Genomic DNA, 19,781 nt, shown 5'->3' with positions numbered 1-19,781 from the left:
CAGATTTCTTGTGTGAAAGAAGATCTGCTCTATTTTTAAAAGCATTCAATTCCAATTGTTTCAGTTATCAATCATAATTCACTAAATGAGATTGTTAAAATAATCTAGATGAATTGCATTAAGGAGAATTTGCTTTAAATAATCTGTGCTGGTAACATTTTGAATCATAGTATGACTACACAGCATATTTTTATATATAAGTTTCCTCTGTTCATGCTAAAAATAACCTGCTTTATTTGGTTTCTACTTACAGCTCTTTCCACAAATCCCTCGATAGACTAGCACTATTAGAATCCCAGAGCAGGATATGCCTCCATCAGGACATTACCTTTCTACACAGTCTGACAGCCTGGATGTTAAGTTGGATGCTGGAGCATCATGGCCACCTATTGCATACAAGAAGCCGTTCCAGGTGGTTACACCTACACCACCTCTTCTTTTTGACATCTGAGCACACAGAGTCCATTTGTTTGTATGAGGATCAAAACATTCTACTGACTTAAGACAAGAACTTCCATCTCGACCACCAACTGCGTAAAGCCTACAAAGTAAAAAAGAAGAAAATAAATGTTGTCTGAATAAGACAGTTTCTAGTGAAACATGAAAAATTCCAAATTTGTTAAAAAGGGAAGTTTAGAAGAATTTCAACTTTCAGTAGACTGCTCTGTTGTGAAATCTCAGATTTTGCTCCAATCTTTTCCTATTGTAACGATCAATGCATAACAACAATAATTTTCAGAAAATGGAATATCTTGCACAGCATTTATATTCCACCCTATGCCTATAGCTAACGATTTCAAAATTACATATGTGACTTGCAGGGTCAGAAGGACAAATTCAGTAGTGGATCTGTGCATGCACCATCTCTACCCTCCTCATCTTAGGCATTCAAGAGCTTTTCTGGACCTGGGTTTTAGTTCATGACTGACAGCACTATCTTAAATTCCTCACATCCACTAGGTGGCCCAATTTGCTTAGTCCTAAGAAAAAGGTTTCTAGCATTTGGTACAAAAGATTTCAGTCAGCCCATGTAACATAGGTATCTGAGACTGCAGTTCCAAGGCAGCCAAGGCACTCTGCTTGCTGGTCATTCAAGTTCATCCCGCCTTCCTGTAGGCAGTGAGAATTTCCACTCATTCTTGGACTTATTCCAGATCTTGGAGAACCGTTTGTAGGTGCTTTTCAGCAGTACTAATTTACCAGTGACTAGGCTTCCAAAATAAAAAAAAGTGTAAAAAGCGTTTTTTACCTGACAGCATTCAAGTAGCTCAAGGGAGATGCATCAGATAGCATATAAGCAGGAAGTGAAAAATTTGTGGACAGTAGAATGTCAATATTCTGTCACAACCACAGTACTACTCAGTAAATCAGTAGCATTTGTCTGCTGTGGTATTCCTGTAGTCACCCTGGCAAAACATGGCATGCTCCTCTATCCACACCCAAAGCAGGGGCATTTCTTTAGTAAGAATTGCACCTCCAGCTGCAGAGGTGTATACCCAGGGGAACCTAAGCTTAATTACGGGTGAAGCGAGAGACTGAATTTGTTCATTTAGCTTGAATTGCTGCCTTAGCTTAGTTAATCACTGGTTAGTCTTAATATATTTAGTGCTGATGCAGTAAGTGCATTCATCATTAGCAGCTCCAAATCTGCATTTCTGTAGCTTCCAAAAACCCCACTGTTTGTGGATATGTGGTTGTGAAAGTGTTGAACCCAACCAGACTTACAGCACTGAACCGGTTATAAACAGATATTAGGCCCAGCTGTACCCAGCCCCTTTGGTCTCTGGGGACCAGCTGGAATACAAGGGGGATTATTTTCTGCCAAATTTCATCCTCTAATGCAGCAGATTCTTGGTATAAGAAGGATCTTGCCATACTGGAGCAAGCCCCACTGATGGCCACTAGGATGATGAAGGTGCTAGAACACTTGACATACAGCTGTAATGCTGTGGAGAGGCTTGCTTGACCCAGCAGGGGATCTTTTCTGTGAATGAAGAAACTTGGCTCTTAATGCTACTAACTGGTATCTAGCAAGAGGAATTACAAGTAGTCATTTAGGACGATTCTTTAATTACATTAAAGTAATGAGATTTTAAATTTGAAAACAGAAGTTCCTTCACATACTTTCCATTTAATATTGCTACACCAACGGTGCTCCTGGGAGTTGACATACTGGCTACGAAGTTCCACTGACGAGCCTGTGGATCCCATCTTTCTACTGTATTCAGGTAGCTCCAGCCATCATGTCCTCCTACAGCGTACATGGGACCTTCCAATACAGCTACTCCTACAATACAGATATGAAAAACAATTGCTTCTGGATAAGAGGAATAAAGGTCAGAATTTCTTAGTGACAGTTCAGTGTGCACCACAAAACTGAAAAAAAACAAAGAAATTCCTTTTGGTAGCTGATCCTGCCAAATACAATCTTCAGTATAATCTGAAGGAGAAAGGACGTTGAATAAGCAGTTGGCATTAAAACAAAATTTCCACCCTCCTAAACTTTATTTCTGGATTTTTTTGGACCAATCCTAAAACAGGTAACCTTTAAAAAATATGCAGTCAGCCTTTACAGAACTGTACATACCAAGACCATGACGATGAGTGGACATCGGTGGCATTACACTCCAAGTTTTTGATCTAGGGTTGTAGCACTCCACAGTATTCAATGTTTTCAGTCCATCTCTGCCACCAACAACAAACAGTTTATCATCTAAGACTGCAACTCCAAACTGTAACCTTCGTCCATTCATGTTTGCGACTGGAGTCCATGTGTTGGTACGAAGTTCATATTTTTCAATGCTGGTAGCTCCTGAATGACAATATATGCAAGTTATATATGGGAAAAAAAGTTCTGAAGTGTTAGGATAGTTTTTATTTTAGCATATGCTGATCCCACAAGACACCATGATACCCTGCAGCATATTCTTAAGTCTATGTAGACAAAGTGTCTTTTTTGACTTCCTCAGCAATTACCTGCACCATTACAAAGGACAACTTTCTTGGTGCTTTTCAAGACAAAAAACAGGTTTTGTAACTGCTTTGCAGAATCAAGCCTTTAGAAATAGAAATATGAGGAATATAAACCAACCATGTGGAATGCAATCATATATTGAAATCAACTGTTTTGTAATATTAGACAAAAAAGTTGACGGTATGTGCCATGAACTACTGAGAAACAGCTTTAAAACAACAAATTAAAGAAAATACTTTCTCTGCTGTAACTTTCCTAACTTACCAAATCCCTTCTAATTACCATTAAAAAGTATGGAATGTTCTATGAAAAAAATAATCCAAGTAGTTGTGACAGAACTATTTAAAAATTAGTCCAAATATTTTTGTTGTTTTAGCTTTTTTTTAAAGCATGTGCAGGTCACCTTTGTGGCCTTTCAGTCCTTTTATTCCTTTTCCAAGTTACTGTCCCCTGAAGTAAATAAAGATTAATTTATATTTAATTAAACACTTCACTACTCAGAAATCAGCTATTCCTATGGTAATTTCAAATCAGAACTCTAGATTCCAGAATATTTACAGTATTCTCAAAGATATATAGGCGTTTGTAACCTAATAAACAGTATACACTTTAGATGTTTCATGTTCTGTACTGCCGAATCCTTGAATTTTAGATTTAACAGGTTGCAAAAAAAATCTATCATACATTTCTTTTAAAAAGAACCAGAACAGCTCATCAGCTAAACATCACATAAGCAAATACCTTTTGTTGCATCCATTCCTCCAACTGCAAACAAAACGCCCACTGTAGATTTTCTAGGTTTAGTGCGAGGGCTTTGCAACATAGGTCGTCTCTCTGGCAACAGATGGTACTTCATTGCCTCCATAATGAGTTTCTGACATTCAATGTCATCCCTAAAGAGTGCGTTGTTCTCCATATCTGCCAGAAACTGTGAAAAAGAAAGAAAATCAAACAAGCTGTATTGCTATAAACAACATGAAGAATAAAACCATGATTACCAAGATAATATTTTATACAAACACTTCCACTGCTTGATTTAAAATCTCTGCATTTTCAAAATGGTCATATAAAAAAAGCTAGGGTAAAAATAAACAGAACATTTACATTTTGAGCAAAACCATCAAACAAACAAATGAATAAATATTAAAGAGGAAAGCCATCTGATCTTAATGGATGATTTAAGATTAATGGTCCAAAGGAAGGAAACATAATCTCCTTGAGTTCTGCTGTGCAGGAATGTTCAAGAAAATGGAAACAAGTTCTGGGTATCTAAGTCAGTTCAACCTCATACTTTTATTCCCGAATCCACCCAGTGCAGAGGTCTGTAAAAGCCCTTTCAGCCCACACTGAATATTTTAATATATATTCTGTTCCTCACTCTGACAGTGACCAAGATCACAGTGTATCATTTAAGAAAAGCCTTTGTTAAAATTTTTATATCAAGCTTACAAGCAAATTTGGCAATTTTTAAATCTTAAATATGAATTAAATAACATTCAACTAAAGACTACTAACAGAAGTTTTTTAAATTCAAAGATTTTGGAGTGGTTTGTACTCCATATTTATCAAACTGCAGGAAAAAAATTATTAGGTTGAGAGTCACATTCTGATTATTAGAAGTCTGGAAACTGGTATTTTTCTGAGCTGCACAACATGGCATGAATAACAGAGAAAAAAGAAAATAAGTGCCCCATTGGGATTTGGACATTTGTCAGAAAAAGAGAGACAAAAAAAAGGTAGATGCCTCTGAAAAGCCAAAATCCTAACACTTTATGAATATTAGACATGGACATCCACAAAGCAGAATGAGATGTCATTACTGAGCTGTTGACAGCCAAATACTAAGAGGTGCAAAACTGCTGTGACATCAGTCATCAGAAGTACTGAAGGGACTTGCTGTGAAATAGATGTGCACAATATGGTGTGACTACCCCTGGCTTAAAGCTGCCCTAGGGCTGCAAAGTGGCAAATACGATAACCATGGTTCCAGAAGAGATACAGGTAACTACAGATGGCTAAAACGGAACACCTCAGCAGCAGGCCAAATAACACAAAATGTGACAGAAACATAACTAACCATCACAGAGAGAATAAAAAGCCCTTTCAAAGCCCTTAATCAGTGATTTTCAGAAAACAGAGACTTTTTGCAGCTCTAAGGGCAAAAGTTCTCACTATTTAAAATAGCAAATGAAGTGTTCTCATGTAAATTAGTAGAGGGAACTTAATCCATTCTTTACTTTCATACCATCCATTGTTTCCTCTTTTGACCCAAAGGACCACTTGTATCACTTCACAGGGACACTTTGTGATTATAAAATAATAAACTAAAAGCTGTCTTTTAACAGTTTAAAAATACATACAAAAGAAATCAATTAATTCCTATTGTCCTAAATCAGAGCTGCATGCATGCAAACTAAGGCTTGTACACAAGACCAATCTAGACTTTCAATATATTTTTCTGATGCACAAGCATCATATAATATTTAAAGCAACACTATGTGTGAATATGAGTCCTGCAACAACAAGATGCAACCTACATTTTCTACAGTTTCTAACCCACTCAACCTATAAAGAATTTCTCACAGCACAGAGTAGCAGTCTCTGAAAGCAACTTCATTTCATTTAAAAAGAAACGCAATCTAGTCTGCAGGCTCTTGAAACAAAAACTACTATAATTTTTCCTCACTCAAAGAACTTAGAATGGGCTTACTAAAAGTACATTTTCCCCAAGCTTTATTATTTACATAGGTCTTTGTACTAAAAGCATTTCTAACAGCATTTACAAATGACACATTAGGATGAAATCATGGTAACTGCAAATCTGATAAGGAGAATGGTAGCATAGACACTCCAATACTAAGAATTTCTGTCTAAAAGGAATCTGAGCCATCTTGTAATTCAGAAATTGCTAGATCATCTTTTTCATTATTTATCAGAGCCATCTTACAGCTTAAGAGGCTGACAAATATTCACCTTTAGGAAAAAGAAACGGACAAATATTTAGGACACTGCTTGCATTAAAACCAGAGAGATGTCAGCATGTTGTCTACAAAGAGATGAATAAAACCAACCAATAAGACTAACAGCTACTTACAATTTTTTTGCTTCTAGTGCTACAGTTTCACAGTATTTCCTGAAGATTCTTTTTAAGTGTATCTGCATCACTGCTTGCAATGGTTTTGGTTTCAGCAAGTTGTTCAATTTTCTAATTTAATTTCTTTCAAATACCTTTACCTCATCAACCATAAAACTAAAAAGCTTTTGTTTATATTATATTTGCTGTCAGATTGCCTAATATCACACGATCATGGAGAAAAATATGATTCTGAAAACACTAAGACTGTTTTGGGCATTTCAATTAAGTTTACTCATCTACAAAATGTTTCCATTCTAAAATCAAAGCCCCAACACTTCTGTTAAATAAAGTAATAAATAAAAAGGTAACAGAAAAATCTTGTTTTAGAAAACCAAGTATATATTTGTAGATGAGATGAAAAATTAATGACAAAGTAAGTAAAATATAGTTTTGCTTTTGTATTTCATCTTGCCTTTTTCCTAATCAGTTACTGAGTGGACATAATTTGATTTCAGTACATATTCTGGGATAAATTCTGTACTTTCAGTTTCTAAAGATGTTTTAATTACAGCCAATTAAGTAAAAGGAATACAGCAGGGGTTGGTTACTTAGTTATCAATTAATTAAATGTTCAACAAAAGAATGATTTCTTCCTTGTCAATTGCCTTACAGTGAATTATGTTTCTAGAAAAAGTGAATGAGTCAAGGCCACAAGTGAGAAAATCCTGCTTTTGAATATATAATAGTCAGTATGGAAATAAATACTAAAATGCTTGGTAGAGAATCTTACTATCCAGCAAGAGGACATCAGATTAGAAGTAATACACACAATGTAGTGCATGTGATTTATCACTATGAATTAACTGAACTCTATTTTTCTTGTGTTAATCAATTTTACTTACTATTCAGGTTCCATAAAAATCCTATTTTCTTCATTTAAAAGTGAATTCTCACTAAACAAACTGGAAACCATAAAGCAAAATCCTTTGACTATATAGTAAATATTAGATATTACTAAAGAAGTTCCAGCAAGGAAAGAGAAGAAAGGGAAAAAAAAAGATCAAACCTAGTTTACAAACTTGCTATCAGGTAGTGAATCACAGAATCACAAAATAAATGGAGTTGGAAGAGACCCATAAGGATCACTGACTCCAGCTCCCAGCACCCCACAGGACATCCCCAAGGGTCACACCATGGGCCTGAAAGCATTGTCCAAATGCTTCTGGAACTCTGTCAGGCTTGGTGCTGTGACCACTTCCCTGGGAGCTGTTCCAGGGGGGCCAACCACCCTCTGGGTGAAGAAGATTTTCCTAGTACGCAACCTAAATTTGCACTGATACAACTTCACGCCATTCCCTCACTCCTATCTCTGGGCATCACAGAGAAGAGATCAGTGTCTGTCCCTCCTCCCCTTTCCCTCAGAAGGGAGTTATAACTGCAATGAGGTGTCCCCTCAGTCTTCTCCAGGCTGAACACACCAAGTGCCCTCAGCCACTCCTTACACTTGAGGGCTTCCCATCTTCACCATCTTTGTTGCCCTCCTTTGGACACTCTCTAACAGCTTTAGATCCCTCTTATATTGTGGCACCCAAAACTGCTCTCAGTATTTGAGGTTAGGCTGCCCCAGCTCAGAGCAGAGCAGGACAGTCCCCTCCCTTGCCTGGCTGGCCATGCTGTGCCTGATGCACCCCAGGACAGGGTTGTCCCTCCTGGCTGCCAGGGCACTGCTGGCTCGTGTTCAACTTGCCATGGCCCAGGACCCCCAGGTCCCTTTCCATGTCACTGCTTTCCAGCATCTCATTCCCAGTCTGTACATACATGCAGGGTTGCCCCACGCCATCTGCAGAGTCTGGCCCTTCTTGTTAAGCTTTGTACAGCTGGTGACTGCCCAATCCTCTAATCTGTCGAGGTCTCTCTGCAGGGCTCCCTTTATCTGAGGAAGCCAGAACAAAACCAACCAGAGTAGTCCTTCCTACTGGACTAGGAAAACTGTAATTTATAACTATTTAAACAAAATGAACCCAAAACTTCCTCAACGATTTCTGCTAATGTCCAAGAAGGAGAAAAAGTATTGACTGGAAAGAACAAGAAGTACCTACCCAATGATGGCCTATCAAGAATGAATAGAAGAAAAATCACTCCAAACAATTAATTCAAATTTCATTTACTAGCTATTTCTACATGAAGGAAATATAGTGAGCCAAATAAACTGCGTAAGTTCAGTACAGAAGAAATTTAAGAAGGACACAGTTTCTAGTGACTAAGATATCCTTGATAAGCATTTTTATAGGCAAGAAAAACAACTTTTTCTAGAAGCTTCCCCCCTTCTTGTGTCCTAGAATCAGAATATGCTGCAGTTCAGAGACACAAACTATCATGCCTATACAACATGCTAAGTTCTTACATGGAGCTCTAAGAATCCAGATCACTATAATTTTTATGATTTGTCACTATCAATATATTTATGCTGAAGACATTATGCCCACTGTAACCAGCGTATAAACTAGAGAGGAACTGAACAATTTACTTGTGGAGCAAGCAGAGGCAGTCTAATGTAAGCCAGGAGTTTACTGAGATCTTTCCTTCTCTGTTCCAAATCATGTCGAACCCACGTAAGCAGTGCATTCAGTATAGTTTCTTCATTAGGAATATTCATGTCATCACTTGCTAAAAGCTTAGCAATTTCAGTGGCTGGCAATAACAGAAATTCCTGATTTCTAATTACTTCCATGAAGTTTTCCTGAAAAAGAAAAGTATTTTAATAGAGGCAACATCATAATTTGAAGACATTTTATGGAACACCTGCTGTATCCTCCCCCCTTTTCCCTCCCTTCATGCCATCTCTCAGTTGAGCCACTGGAATACTCACTCAGGAGGAAGACCAAAAAACAAAGTTAAAGTACTGAATTATTTTCACCCCTGATCATTTTCCCAACTCAGTCATTCAGCCTCACAAACAGATGTGCTGAAACAGTTGAGGGAAGTGTACAGACAGAAATGAGCCACAGGTTGTGGGTGTTACTATCTTGGCACTGCAAAGTGAAGAAATACTTCTGAAGTACAGTTAAAAAGATGCAGTTTGTTCCTGTTGTCAAGCAAAGAGCACAATACACTACAACAACTGGGCACATGTTTCCATTACTGCTAGATGAAAATGTGGCAGTAAATTTTCAGAGGAAATAAACAACACTAACAATTTTATTGTTGATTTAAAAGGGATTATTTTAAGTTTATTTAGCTATTTCACAGGTTTTATACAATTGATCTGATTTGACTGGGGAGCGAAACATACAAAGAATGCACAATATTACACACACCTTGCTACACTGACAATATTTATTCTGATAGGATTCAATCTTCTAACTTTCATCCTGTCATTTTCAGCAACAAATCCTTACTTCAAAATAAGAAATTCATAATATCTAACACATCCTACACTAATATCTGATATGAGGACTTGCAGTGTATTCTGTAAGGATTTTGATCAGTTTAGGCTGAAATAGCAGAAGTAGGTAGAAACAAAATCAGCACCATGAACTTACAGTGAAAAACCTGAATGTAACGGAAAAGGGTGATGTCTACCCTCTCTCCTCACATACCTTTACAGCAGGAAAGCAAAGCAACGCAAAAGCAGAAAAGTAAAATCACAACATATTCTTGTAAATTGGTAGGTTAAACTCCATTTAAATTCACACTCAAACCTGAGAGTAACTTCATGATGATAACAATGTTACAATTGATTTGTTAAATGCACTGTGGATTGCTAGATAGCCAACTAATGGTATGCTGGTTTTGCTCTGCCATCGCATGAACCTCTAAAACACCTGGAGAACAAAATGTGTTACATCCATAAACATGGAAGTTTAACTGGACCTAATATGAAAATTACCCTTACTTAGTGTCTTATTTAATGATTTAAAAAGAAAGAATTGCATGCTAATAAAAAACCTGTAGATTAGAAGCCTATGTTGGAAAAAATAGGATTTTTAGGTCAAAAAAGAGGAGAAACTCACAAGAAGCAAGAGGTGCACTGCAAAACACGTCTGAATTCAGTATTTAAACTGGCAACAAAAATGACAGCACAGTTTGGCATTATATATGCAATGGGCATCATGAAAACTAAGCAAAAAATTAATACTTCTTTTTTTATTGGTTGGTCTAATGCTTTCAAAGCTATACCTCAGTACTCCAAAGATACTGACTAATAAAAAAAAGAAAGCTGAGCTAAGAGGAAAAAACTAATTAGATGTAAACAGTCCATCTTACATGAAAGCCAGATGTATAGAAGATGGCTACAAGGTGTGTAAGGGGAAAGATTCAAGTCACTCCACTCCAGGGTAATTCTGGAAATCAGGAAAATAACTGAAAATGTTATTGGTGTACATAATTCTACTTGTGGATAGAATTTGGAAAGAAAATTTTTACATTTAATAAATGAAAATATTAAATATCTGAAAAGCATTCCTACAACAAAGATCTATTTGTCTACACAAAAAACGTACTTCCAAGAGAAAGCCACAGTAGATTAGAAAGGAGACAGAGTTGTCTTTTCCTCTTTAATTCATTTAACTGTTTGTATTACAAAATAAAAGTTCAAATGAACAAATATATGAAATAAAAACAGTAAAAGGACTGCACCAATATTCAGAAGCACTACACATGCATTGCTATTTATTTCACTTTGGTATTAAATGCCTGGCCTAGTAAAATTGACTCTGAGAAGTGATCAAAATTATTTCCACAGTTTAAACATGCAGTTCACAGGAATTCATATTCCACTGAGTTCATTTTTTCCACTGGCTGCTTTTTTGTTGGTTCTTTTTCCTAGACAGTATGCAAGCTGGAGCTGTGCTTTTAGTTTTGCTGAATGAACATGCAGTGAGCTCTGACAAAGAGAAACACCAACACTTGCTACCTTAAACTTTCCAAATTGTCTATCCCGATCACAGGAAGAGGAAAGCATTTGCATGAAATGATCTTTTGTCTATGGAGGCAACAACAAGCTGATCTTGCATAAGTCAATCAGGGATCCTCTTTGGAAAGCTTTTTTCCAACTGGATTTCATCAGTTCAACAGCTGTTATGTGTAAAAAGCCTGATTTTCCTTCTTGTTGCTTGCAGACCATTGCTTTCTGGCATGGGAACAAGTTCAATTTCCTCTTGCTCCCATTCTATTTTTAAAGCAGAAACTCCTTTTGAGCAGAGTATCAAAGCATTCCACTTGGAATACAGGCACTCTTTGCCCTATGTCTGGGTTTTTTTATAATCAGAATCTGAAAATTCCTCTTCCTTTACAGACAGAGATTTTGAAGACAAAAAGAAGGAGCCAGTGTATCTCCTAGCATTCTTAACCTCCTCATTAGCTTTTTCTTTCCTTCTTCTTACGGGAACTCTCTGTGGAAGAACAGGATATTTCAGAGAACAAATGGTCTGCAGTTTCAATCGCTTGCTTTCTGCTTTCTGAAAGGAAACAGAATTTCCCAGTCCCAAAATTACCTCCTCAAAGAGCTTGGAAACTTTATCAAATAAGTAGCCTAAGGCTTATGTATTAACCAAGAGAGGGACATGCAGTCCTCACGTCCTCACCCTCAGTGCTGGGTACTGCTCATTCACATAACCTCAAATTCATTCTTCAGCAACTGCAGTCAGTAATACTGATACCCTTAACCACAGATCTGCCTTGGACTTGGTACAGAGCAAAAAAATATTAGGAGCATATAAAAAATAAGATGTTATTATGTGTATTTCTAAATGATACTTAATCCCTCCAGTGGGATGCAGTGAGGTGCTTAGTCTCCCTGCACACTGTTTCAGAAGGATGAAAACCTTGGACAGCATCAGACACCTGCAGGTTGAGAGGGACTGAGGCTGCCCAATAGGTGTCTTACCACTGGGCTCTGCTTAAACTCTGAACCTGGGCAACGAAAAAGCAAGAGGTGTTTAACTCACAGGATCTGAATGAGAGCAAACAGGAAATGTAATTTTGTCTCTGACTGCTTCAGTCCACTGATCAACTAAATGTGAATTCACTCAGAACTGAACTGACTTCCGGGGAAACTATTAATAGCCAAACAGCTACTTTACTTTTACTCAGATTTGACTGATGTGTTAAACAATTAACCTAATACTTGCACTGTGTGCAAGGTTTGTTTAGAGTACAGCTATTGTAGCTTGACTCCTTGCTGCACTGTTTCTGGATTCCAAAACAGGCTGAGCAGCATGCAGAAACCTGTTCAGTCTAGACAAGGCAGTACTGATCTATTGTGCTAGGCAGGACTGAGGGAACTTGAAAGGCAAAAATATCTTGGGTTTTCACAGGTGAAAAGAAAGTGAATGAGTATTTTCCAAGTCAGTTGATTACTGAGCAGGATGTTTTAGACTGCAATTTCAGGTGCAAGAATCCTTGTTTTAGGCACTATGACAATCTTTGGTTCTGGCCCTTTATGGACAAAACGCATTTAAATTTATCCTCTCTTCATGCTCCCCACTAACAAAAGAAAAAGCTGTTCTGGCTGTTGCAAGAAAGAAAAAAAAAAGACAAATTATCCCTCTTTTTCTTTCAAATCATAACTCCATGATTTTTTGTTACCCAACTACTGCCTTACAGGAGAAAGCAAGTTTTAGTGTGCCACATCTTTTCTTCTGCAACACTACCTAGTTTCTGTGCTTGAACCCAATCTATTACTCTTTCCTTTTAAGCTTTTCTTTTTATCCATCCATTGATTTGTTCAGAAATCACACAAATTCCAAAACTAACTTTATCTGAATCCTGAATTACCATCACTCCTCATGTACTTTTTGGAGACTTGTGTTGAAAATCAAAATTATTTTTCACTCTGCTTTAAGCATGCATAACTGAGCAACAATGATTACACAGGGACTAACTCAGGCACTATCACACATAAAGTTTTGAATGTCTGCTCTTTCTTTTTTACTTGTAAATCAGAAAATTAAAATCTGACTACTGAAGAAGCTACTGATATTCACCTAAGAACACCTCACTAGTCAACACAGATATTTCATGTTCTGGAAATAACACAGGCTAGTTTTTCCTCATCTCAAGGCATTAACTTCCCTTTTGCTTACTTTTTTGTGGAAAAAGTTTTCATTCAAGGTACACTATCAACTGTTTCAAACAATCAAGATGTCAAAAAGGGGTGTTCGGTGTAACTTTGAAGACAGCAATAAAAATGCGCAGAAGGCATTTTGTGTAAAAATGCCTTTACAAATTCATTAAAGCAAACAGGTAAAATACTGGCCAGTCTAACAAAAATCATAAATTTATAATTTATAATTGTATGCCTCAAATACTATATATGAACCACAGCAAAACAGGATAACCTTTGTTCAAAAGGTATCTTTACTCAGATACATTTCATGATTCTATCAACTCTGTTTTAGAACTGTGATGTGTAAAAATCCGTTGCTCTTTATACAGCATTAAATCCACTTTTAATCAGTTCATGTTTCACTTCATGTACCTTGAGGATTTTTTAAGCTTAAGTTTGTAATGCCAGCAATTGACCAGTTTTGAAAAAATTTCCTCTCTGTCAAAACAACTTATCAAGTGTCAACACAGTAACAAAGTAATGCAACACTTCAGACCTTTTAGCATAATATACATCTGTAATACAAAGAAATGCAGCATTCAAATCCTTCTTATTAATTTTTTTAATTGCTGATGCTTTCCAATGACTAATATACTTTACTCAGACAGAAGAACCCTATTAACAGAGGCAGACCTAATGGGATAACTCACTGATTCATCCTCCAGTTTAAACAAGTGTTCATTTCACCTGAATTTCAAATCTTCATGTAAAAAGGTATTTTAATGAAGTAGGTAAGATGATTACAAACTTATTACATGTGTCATAAAAAACAGAGAATTTTTTACTTGTAAAAAACTTAAAACAGAGAAGTTGTTTTACTTGTAAAATACTAAATGGCAATCAGGGGTTTTTTTTTCTTTCAGAGAAAAACTCATAGAAAAAAACGTGCAAATTAAAATTTAAGTATTTTATACTATTCACTACTTTCAAGTATTTTAAAAGAACCAGAACTATAAACTGTACTCAGTATAAACCCACACTGTTCTATGCAGCCCAAAGCAGCATAAAAACAATTCCCTGTTATAACAAAGAGAATTTTGCCAGCTACTACAGGTGTGTAGTGTACCCTTACCCTCTAATACTTCTTAATGGAAAGAGCATCAAGTATATAGCACTTACTAGTGCTGAACATTTTCTTTTTTCAAACAGCTTTTAAACAAATGAAATTACTTGGGGATTTATTTTAATTGAAGATTCAATTGGACTATACATTTCTATGCAGTTTCTATAGCAACATTCATTTCAAAATAAAGAAGCTGCTTCTCTATTACTCATTATTACTAAAATTCAATTTAATGTCTCTGTTGGAACTAAACAACATTAAAAGAGGCCTTGGGAAAAATCCATCCAGCACAACTAATTAGTTTTGAAAATGGCTTTTTAAAATCCACCTAATTAGAATTTCATTTGCTTCAAAGGCTTAAAAGCAACAATTTTGCCACTGAAGTAAACAACAGCCAAAAGGCACAGAACTATTTTCCTCTGGTCTGAACAAAAGAAAGATAGGTGCTACAAAGGAATGGCTTTTAGAAAGTTCACAGCCCCTATTTGCCCTAAGTCAAAAACAGTCAGAATACTAAGACTAGAATGCCAACATTCCCCTTTATAAGGATGCATTAGTTGAATAATTCTTACTATACTGTTCTTGGCAGTTCATTTATAAAGGACATGACAATAGACCAAACCCAAACACATGCTTATTCTGAAAACAAGTAGGTCAGAGGAGAGAGCTTCTCTTTTCATGTATTTTTTCTATCACTGGTCTCACTCAACATAAATTCTAATACTCCTCAAAGGCATAAGCCACATTTACTTTACGGTTTCATTGCACATTCTACCTAACTGCAGTCTCCTTATTTTTGTTTGTGCAATAATGAAGACCAAGAATAGAAACATGAAAGTTACGATCTGCACATTATTTATTGATCTGCCTCAGTAAATCTGTGTGTCCATGATATTAAATATGTGAGAGATCCATTCTCTGGGGAAGAACTTTCTCTTGTATATGGAAAAAACCCCCTATCCTAAACTGCTATTCATACGAAACTAAATTAATTTAAGCCAAGAAGAAGTAAAAAAAAATGGTTTAAAACCATTTTTAAAAAGTGGTTTTAAACCAGCAAAACCTAAGGCAGCAAGAGGAAGAACCATGGATTTCTAATACTAATTACAAGACATAAATTACAACTCTTGGATCTAAGCCAATATCTTAATGGCAAGGTAATGCCATGACACACAAGCAAATTAAGTACTGTCTTCATTCCCACATCTCTTATGTAGTATCTAGATGCCCTCATTCCAATCCCAAGAGCTTACTTAGGCAAAATTTCATCAACGTGTGAGCAAAACGCCTCACAAAACTGCAAAGAGCAGATGAACTGACTTGCTTCAGAGATAGTTCTTCTGCCTTCTTCTGATAACTTTACTAAAATACCTTGTGAGAAGAAAAAAACACAATATTTTGTATTAAAATAAAAGGATGACTGTTAAGCGGATGAAGTTTACTTAAGTTGGTCTGATCTGAATTTCTGTAAGTTAACTCAAAAATTGGCAAATTTGGACTTAGTCACATATTACCTAGCCTAAGATTAAATTCTCTGATGCCAGACATCCCATTGCTAAGTTAGTAAGGATAATGCAGAATCTATATTGCTGGATGCCCACATTCATACCCCAAGTATAACTTAGAACCTGATTACTCCAGTTCATTAGAAAAAAGGAACTCTAACTTCCATTTAGTAATGTGTAATTTTGGAATAGGTGATGGCAACTTGCCCACTGTGACGTCTGTAGTTTTTGACTGCCAGAAAAAAACAACAAGATTTTGAAATATTTTATTAAATGCATAATCCCACTTCTGTTACAGGGAACCATTAATGCTTGTGTATTTCCTTCCAACTCTAAAGCAGTAACGTTGCAGTTATTTTTTCATTTTTCATTATGAGCATTCTTGTTTGAAAACGATGAAGGCTTTCTGGAGGAAAAACATTAGTACTATATTTAGGAAAACATTCTGTATTTCCCTTACTCAATAAAGCAAATGATACTTAATGTAACAACATACCATAGTGTAATTGTGAGCCACCTTGTGCAAGTCAGTGCAACCCTGTGCATCAGCAAAAGATCGGATTCCAAGGCAATTGGATGGGTGAAGCTGCTTCATTAGGAATTTACAGCATGCTTCTACAACTTGAGAGAGCTGAAGAAGGCAAGCTGTAGACAACAGGCACTCAATGTTATCTTCTTTTAATTCAAGGCGACCTAGTAAGGTCAAAAAGAAAATCACATTAATTTGCTCTTATAATCTTACATATTCCCTAAAACCCCAAGGCAACAGAATTACTCACAGATTATGGTAGAATGGAAGGCTTAGTAAACATCACCCTCAGCATTAGATAACTGATAATTTTCAAAATTAGTATCTATAATGATGTAAGGAAAGGGAATCCTAATGAGATTCCTTTCTCAGTCATGATACATTGAACAGATTCACATAATCTGTTAACTAACTGAATATGGTATTATCAAAGAAACTTTATCCTATCAGGTTGTCTCAGGTAACAGCAATGAGACCTCGTTGCTGTCTACAGCTTTCTCACCAGGGAAGGGGAGGGGCAGGCACTGATCTCTCTGCTGACTGGAGACAGGAGCCCAGGGAATGGCCTGAAGCTGTGTCAGGGGGTTAGGTCGGATATCAGGAAAAGGTTCTTCCCCCAGAGGGTGGCTGGGCACTGGAACAGGATCCCCAGGGAAGTGGTCACAGCACTAAGCCTGACAGAGTGCAAGAAGCACTTGGAAAACACTCTTGGACTCATGGTGTGATTGTTGGAGCTTTCTGAGCATGGTCGGGAGTTAGAATTTAAGAATTCTTGTAGGTTGCTTCCAACTCAGGATATTCTATGATTTCTTTTTATTTATTTATAGGAATTTAAATAATGTAAATAATTTGTAAAAAGCATTTGAAATCTAGTAATGGAATACAATGCTCACATGAGGACAAGTCATTAGATGAAATTCCCATTTGCACTTCAATTACCTGTATATGCATATTGAACCAGAGCCCACAATGCCTTTGGCTCCACACCTTCCATCTTGATTTCTTCTTGTCTTGCTTCCCTTACGTCATTAGTGAACATTGCTGCAAAGTAGTCCGAAACAGAGGAGAGAACCAGTCTGAGTTCAACATGCAGGAGAAAAGGAGAGAAACAGAGAAGAAAAGAAAAAACCTTAGTCAACCTGATATTTGTTAGTTTATGATTCATTGCTTTGCCCTTTGAAGAAACACTGTAGGGAGAAAAACATTTAAAAATTGACACAAAGTGCGCCATGCTCTAGTTTCTCTCTATGAATAATGAAGTACTGATACTAAACCTACACTTGCTACTGAACTAAACTAACTACCCTTTCAAAGCTCAATGACTTTTAATAGTCAGCACAGACATAATCACCCCCTCAAATCCACATAAATTTGAAATGGAATATAAATATACATTATTTAAATAAAATTGACTTTCATTTATATTCTGTTAGATACTTCTTTAAATGTGAAAGAATGACTTACCAGTCCTTTTCAAAGTGCTCTAAAGTGCTTCTACTCTTGGTGCACACATATACATTCAATTACTAATACTGATAAAAAAACTTGTCACAGTAAATGTGAGATCATACAGAGTAATCTCTTTTGTGGGTATGTATTTAGCCTTTTTTAACAATCCTGACTGCTTTACAATGCTGTGTAAGTAAACATGTTAATGCAAAAGGGACATTTCTTTGGATTATTGAGATCACTCACTACAAATAATAATGCCACTCTACAAAATGTGCAAGTATGTGTTCAGAGACTGGATTTAAAGAGAAAATATATGAGGCAGGAATATGAAACCTACCATAACTATTCAGGAGGAACAAGACACCTCCAGGAATGGCCCTGTGTTCTGGATCAATTTTTAGCAGTTCATTGTTGCCTTGCCCACACTGAATTCAATATAAATACACTTGGTGTGTGTTGTGATCTATACAAACAGCAAGCCCAAGAACCCAGCCTACTGCAAATATATTAAACAGTCCATATGCATATATTCAATTAACCTAATACTTCAGGCAGTTTATGCTGTGCTGAATCATGATACTGGTGTGTTAAAATGACAGAGATCAGGAACCACAAAAGAGAGCAAAACTATTTGAAAAGGTGAGCACCAGTGCTTAGAGAAGGATTTACAGGTACATATACAAAGTAATGAAATACAAGGAACTGTCTCTTAATTTCATAAGACATTTTTCTTGTGCATTTTCTGATCATTGACCATTTGGTCAAGCTTACAGGCTTACAGAAAAAAAGGGTAATCCCTTTTTCCTAGCTGTTAAGGCAACAGAGTAGAGTTATGAGTGCATGGGAAAAATGTATGATTGAAGGTTTGTCAAAAGAAACAAAGTTCTGTTCTTTTTAAAAAAAGTGAAATTCTTTTATTTAAATATGAGATTTATTCTGTGGCTGACTAAAAAAATTAGAAACTTCTGCCAAGGTAGGGGCCAGGCATCACTTCTAGGCATTTTAACCTCAGGTTTAATGAAATCTGCATTTAAATAAAAATACTGCCTCCCAGAGATCTATAGAAGTGGAGTAAATTAGAGATTATATACATTTAAGTATGAGATAATTTCTGCATCTTCTTTTGATGCTAGAATGAGATGACAAGATCACATTTCTATGTACAAAATAGGGGTTCTCATTGGAAGGGAAGTGGTTTGAATAACCCAAGTATCTCTGCAGGTCCAGTTCAGAATTTAAAAAGGCAAAACAACCAACTTATCATATTCACATCTGGCAGTTCTGACTTGAAACTTCTACACAGAACAGAGCTTGAAAAAGACAGGTCTTCTGCAATGGGAAACAGAACTTAATATTTAGTTATATTACAGTTTGGGGGTTGTTTTTTTCTTTTTTTCCCCTGCAGTGCAGCTGGACTAGGTAGCTGCACTATTATTTAGAACACCAGACTGTACACATTTTAGCAACAACTACTGAACAAATGCCAAATAATAACATGAGGGTCCCAATGCCTTCTATCAGAGGTTTGATATCAGCAAATTTCTCCCTGTAATTTCCAGAATCAAGAGTTCTCCAAAGAAAATTAACAGAAATGTAATCCATTCCCTATTTTTGCAAACATGTTCAGATTCATGAGGAGGTATACATGCTTCACAGTGCTAAGTGCTTTCCAGAGAGTGACTTGCATATGCTGACAGAGGATGTGAAGTCCAGAAGTAGTTTAATACAGGTAATTTGAAAAAGTACAAATTATACTGAGAGCAGTTCTGTAACAATTTCACAATGAAAAGCCTTAGAAGAGGTATTCACACTTTTCTCTTAATTCAACTAATTTAGAAAAAAAATTCTTTCAAAGAAAGAAATGGGATGAAAATATACAGTGACAATACATCAAGGTGATACTGAGCCAGGATAAAAGAAAACAAAGGCAGACTTTCAGCCAACTGACCTTTTCTTGTCCTATCTTTTTCACCCTAGTCAACAAAAATCAATTACTGCTATACACATGTGACTTGATATTCACTTGTCATTAAATACTGACAAAATCTGGGTGTCTCAGTACATTTTTCTGTTC

At 36.4% G+C, this 19,781-nt stretch overlaps 1 protein-coding gene across 3 annotated transcripts in view; it reads right to left on the bottom strand.

The window, feature by feature from the left end:
- Positions 1-19,781, bottom strand: part of KLHL5 (kelch like family member 5) — a 50,163-nt gene that overhangs the window by 5,641 nt on the left and 24,741 nt on the right. For all 3 annotated transcript variants that reach the window (XM_063401788.1, XM_063401789.1, XM_063401790.1), the window contains 7 exons: positions 17,195-17,331; positions 16,223-16,419; positions 8,578-8,790; positions 3,716-3,902; positions 2,588-2,812; positions 2,125-2,287; positions 329-541 (listed from right to left, as the gene is read on the bottom strand). In XM_063401788.1, the coding sequence (XP_063257858.1) occupies positions 329-541; positions 2,125-2,287; positions 2,588-2,812; positions 3,716-3,902; positions 8,578-8,790; positions 16,223-16,419; positions 17,195-17,331 (1,335 nt within the window). The remainder of the gene's footprint in view (positions 1-328; positions 542-2,124; positions 2,288-2,587; positions 2,813-3,715; positions 3,903-8,577; positions 8,791-16,222; positions 16,420-17,194; positions 17,332-19,781) is intronic.

The sequence above is a fragment of the Prinia subflava genome, chromosome 7 (assembly GCF_021018805.1).
Source record: "Prinia subflava isolate CZ2003 ecotype Zambia chromosome 7, Cam_Psub_1.2, whole genome shotgun sequence".
In the NCBI taxonomy this organism is placed as follows: domain Eukaryota; kingdom Metazoa; phylum Chordata; class Aves; order Passeriformes; family Cisticolidae; genus Prinia; species Prinia subflava.
The sequence above is the reverse complement of the archived record's forward strand: the minus strand, read 5'-3'. Positions and strand labels throughout refer to the sequence as shown.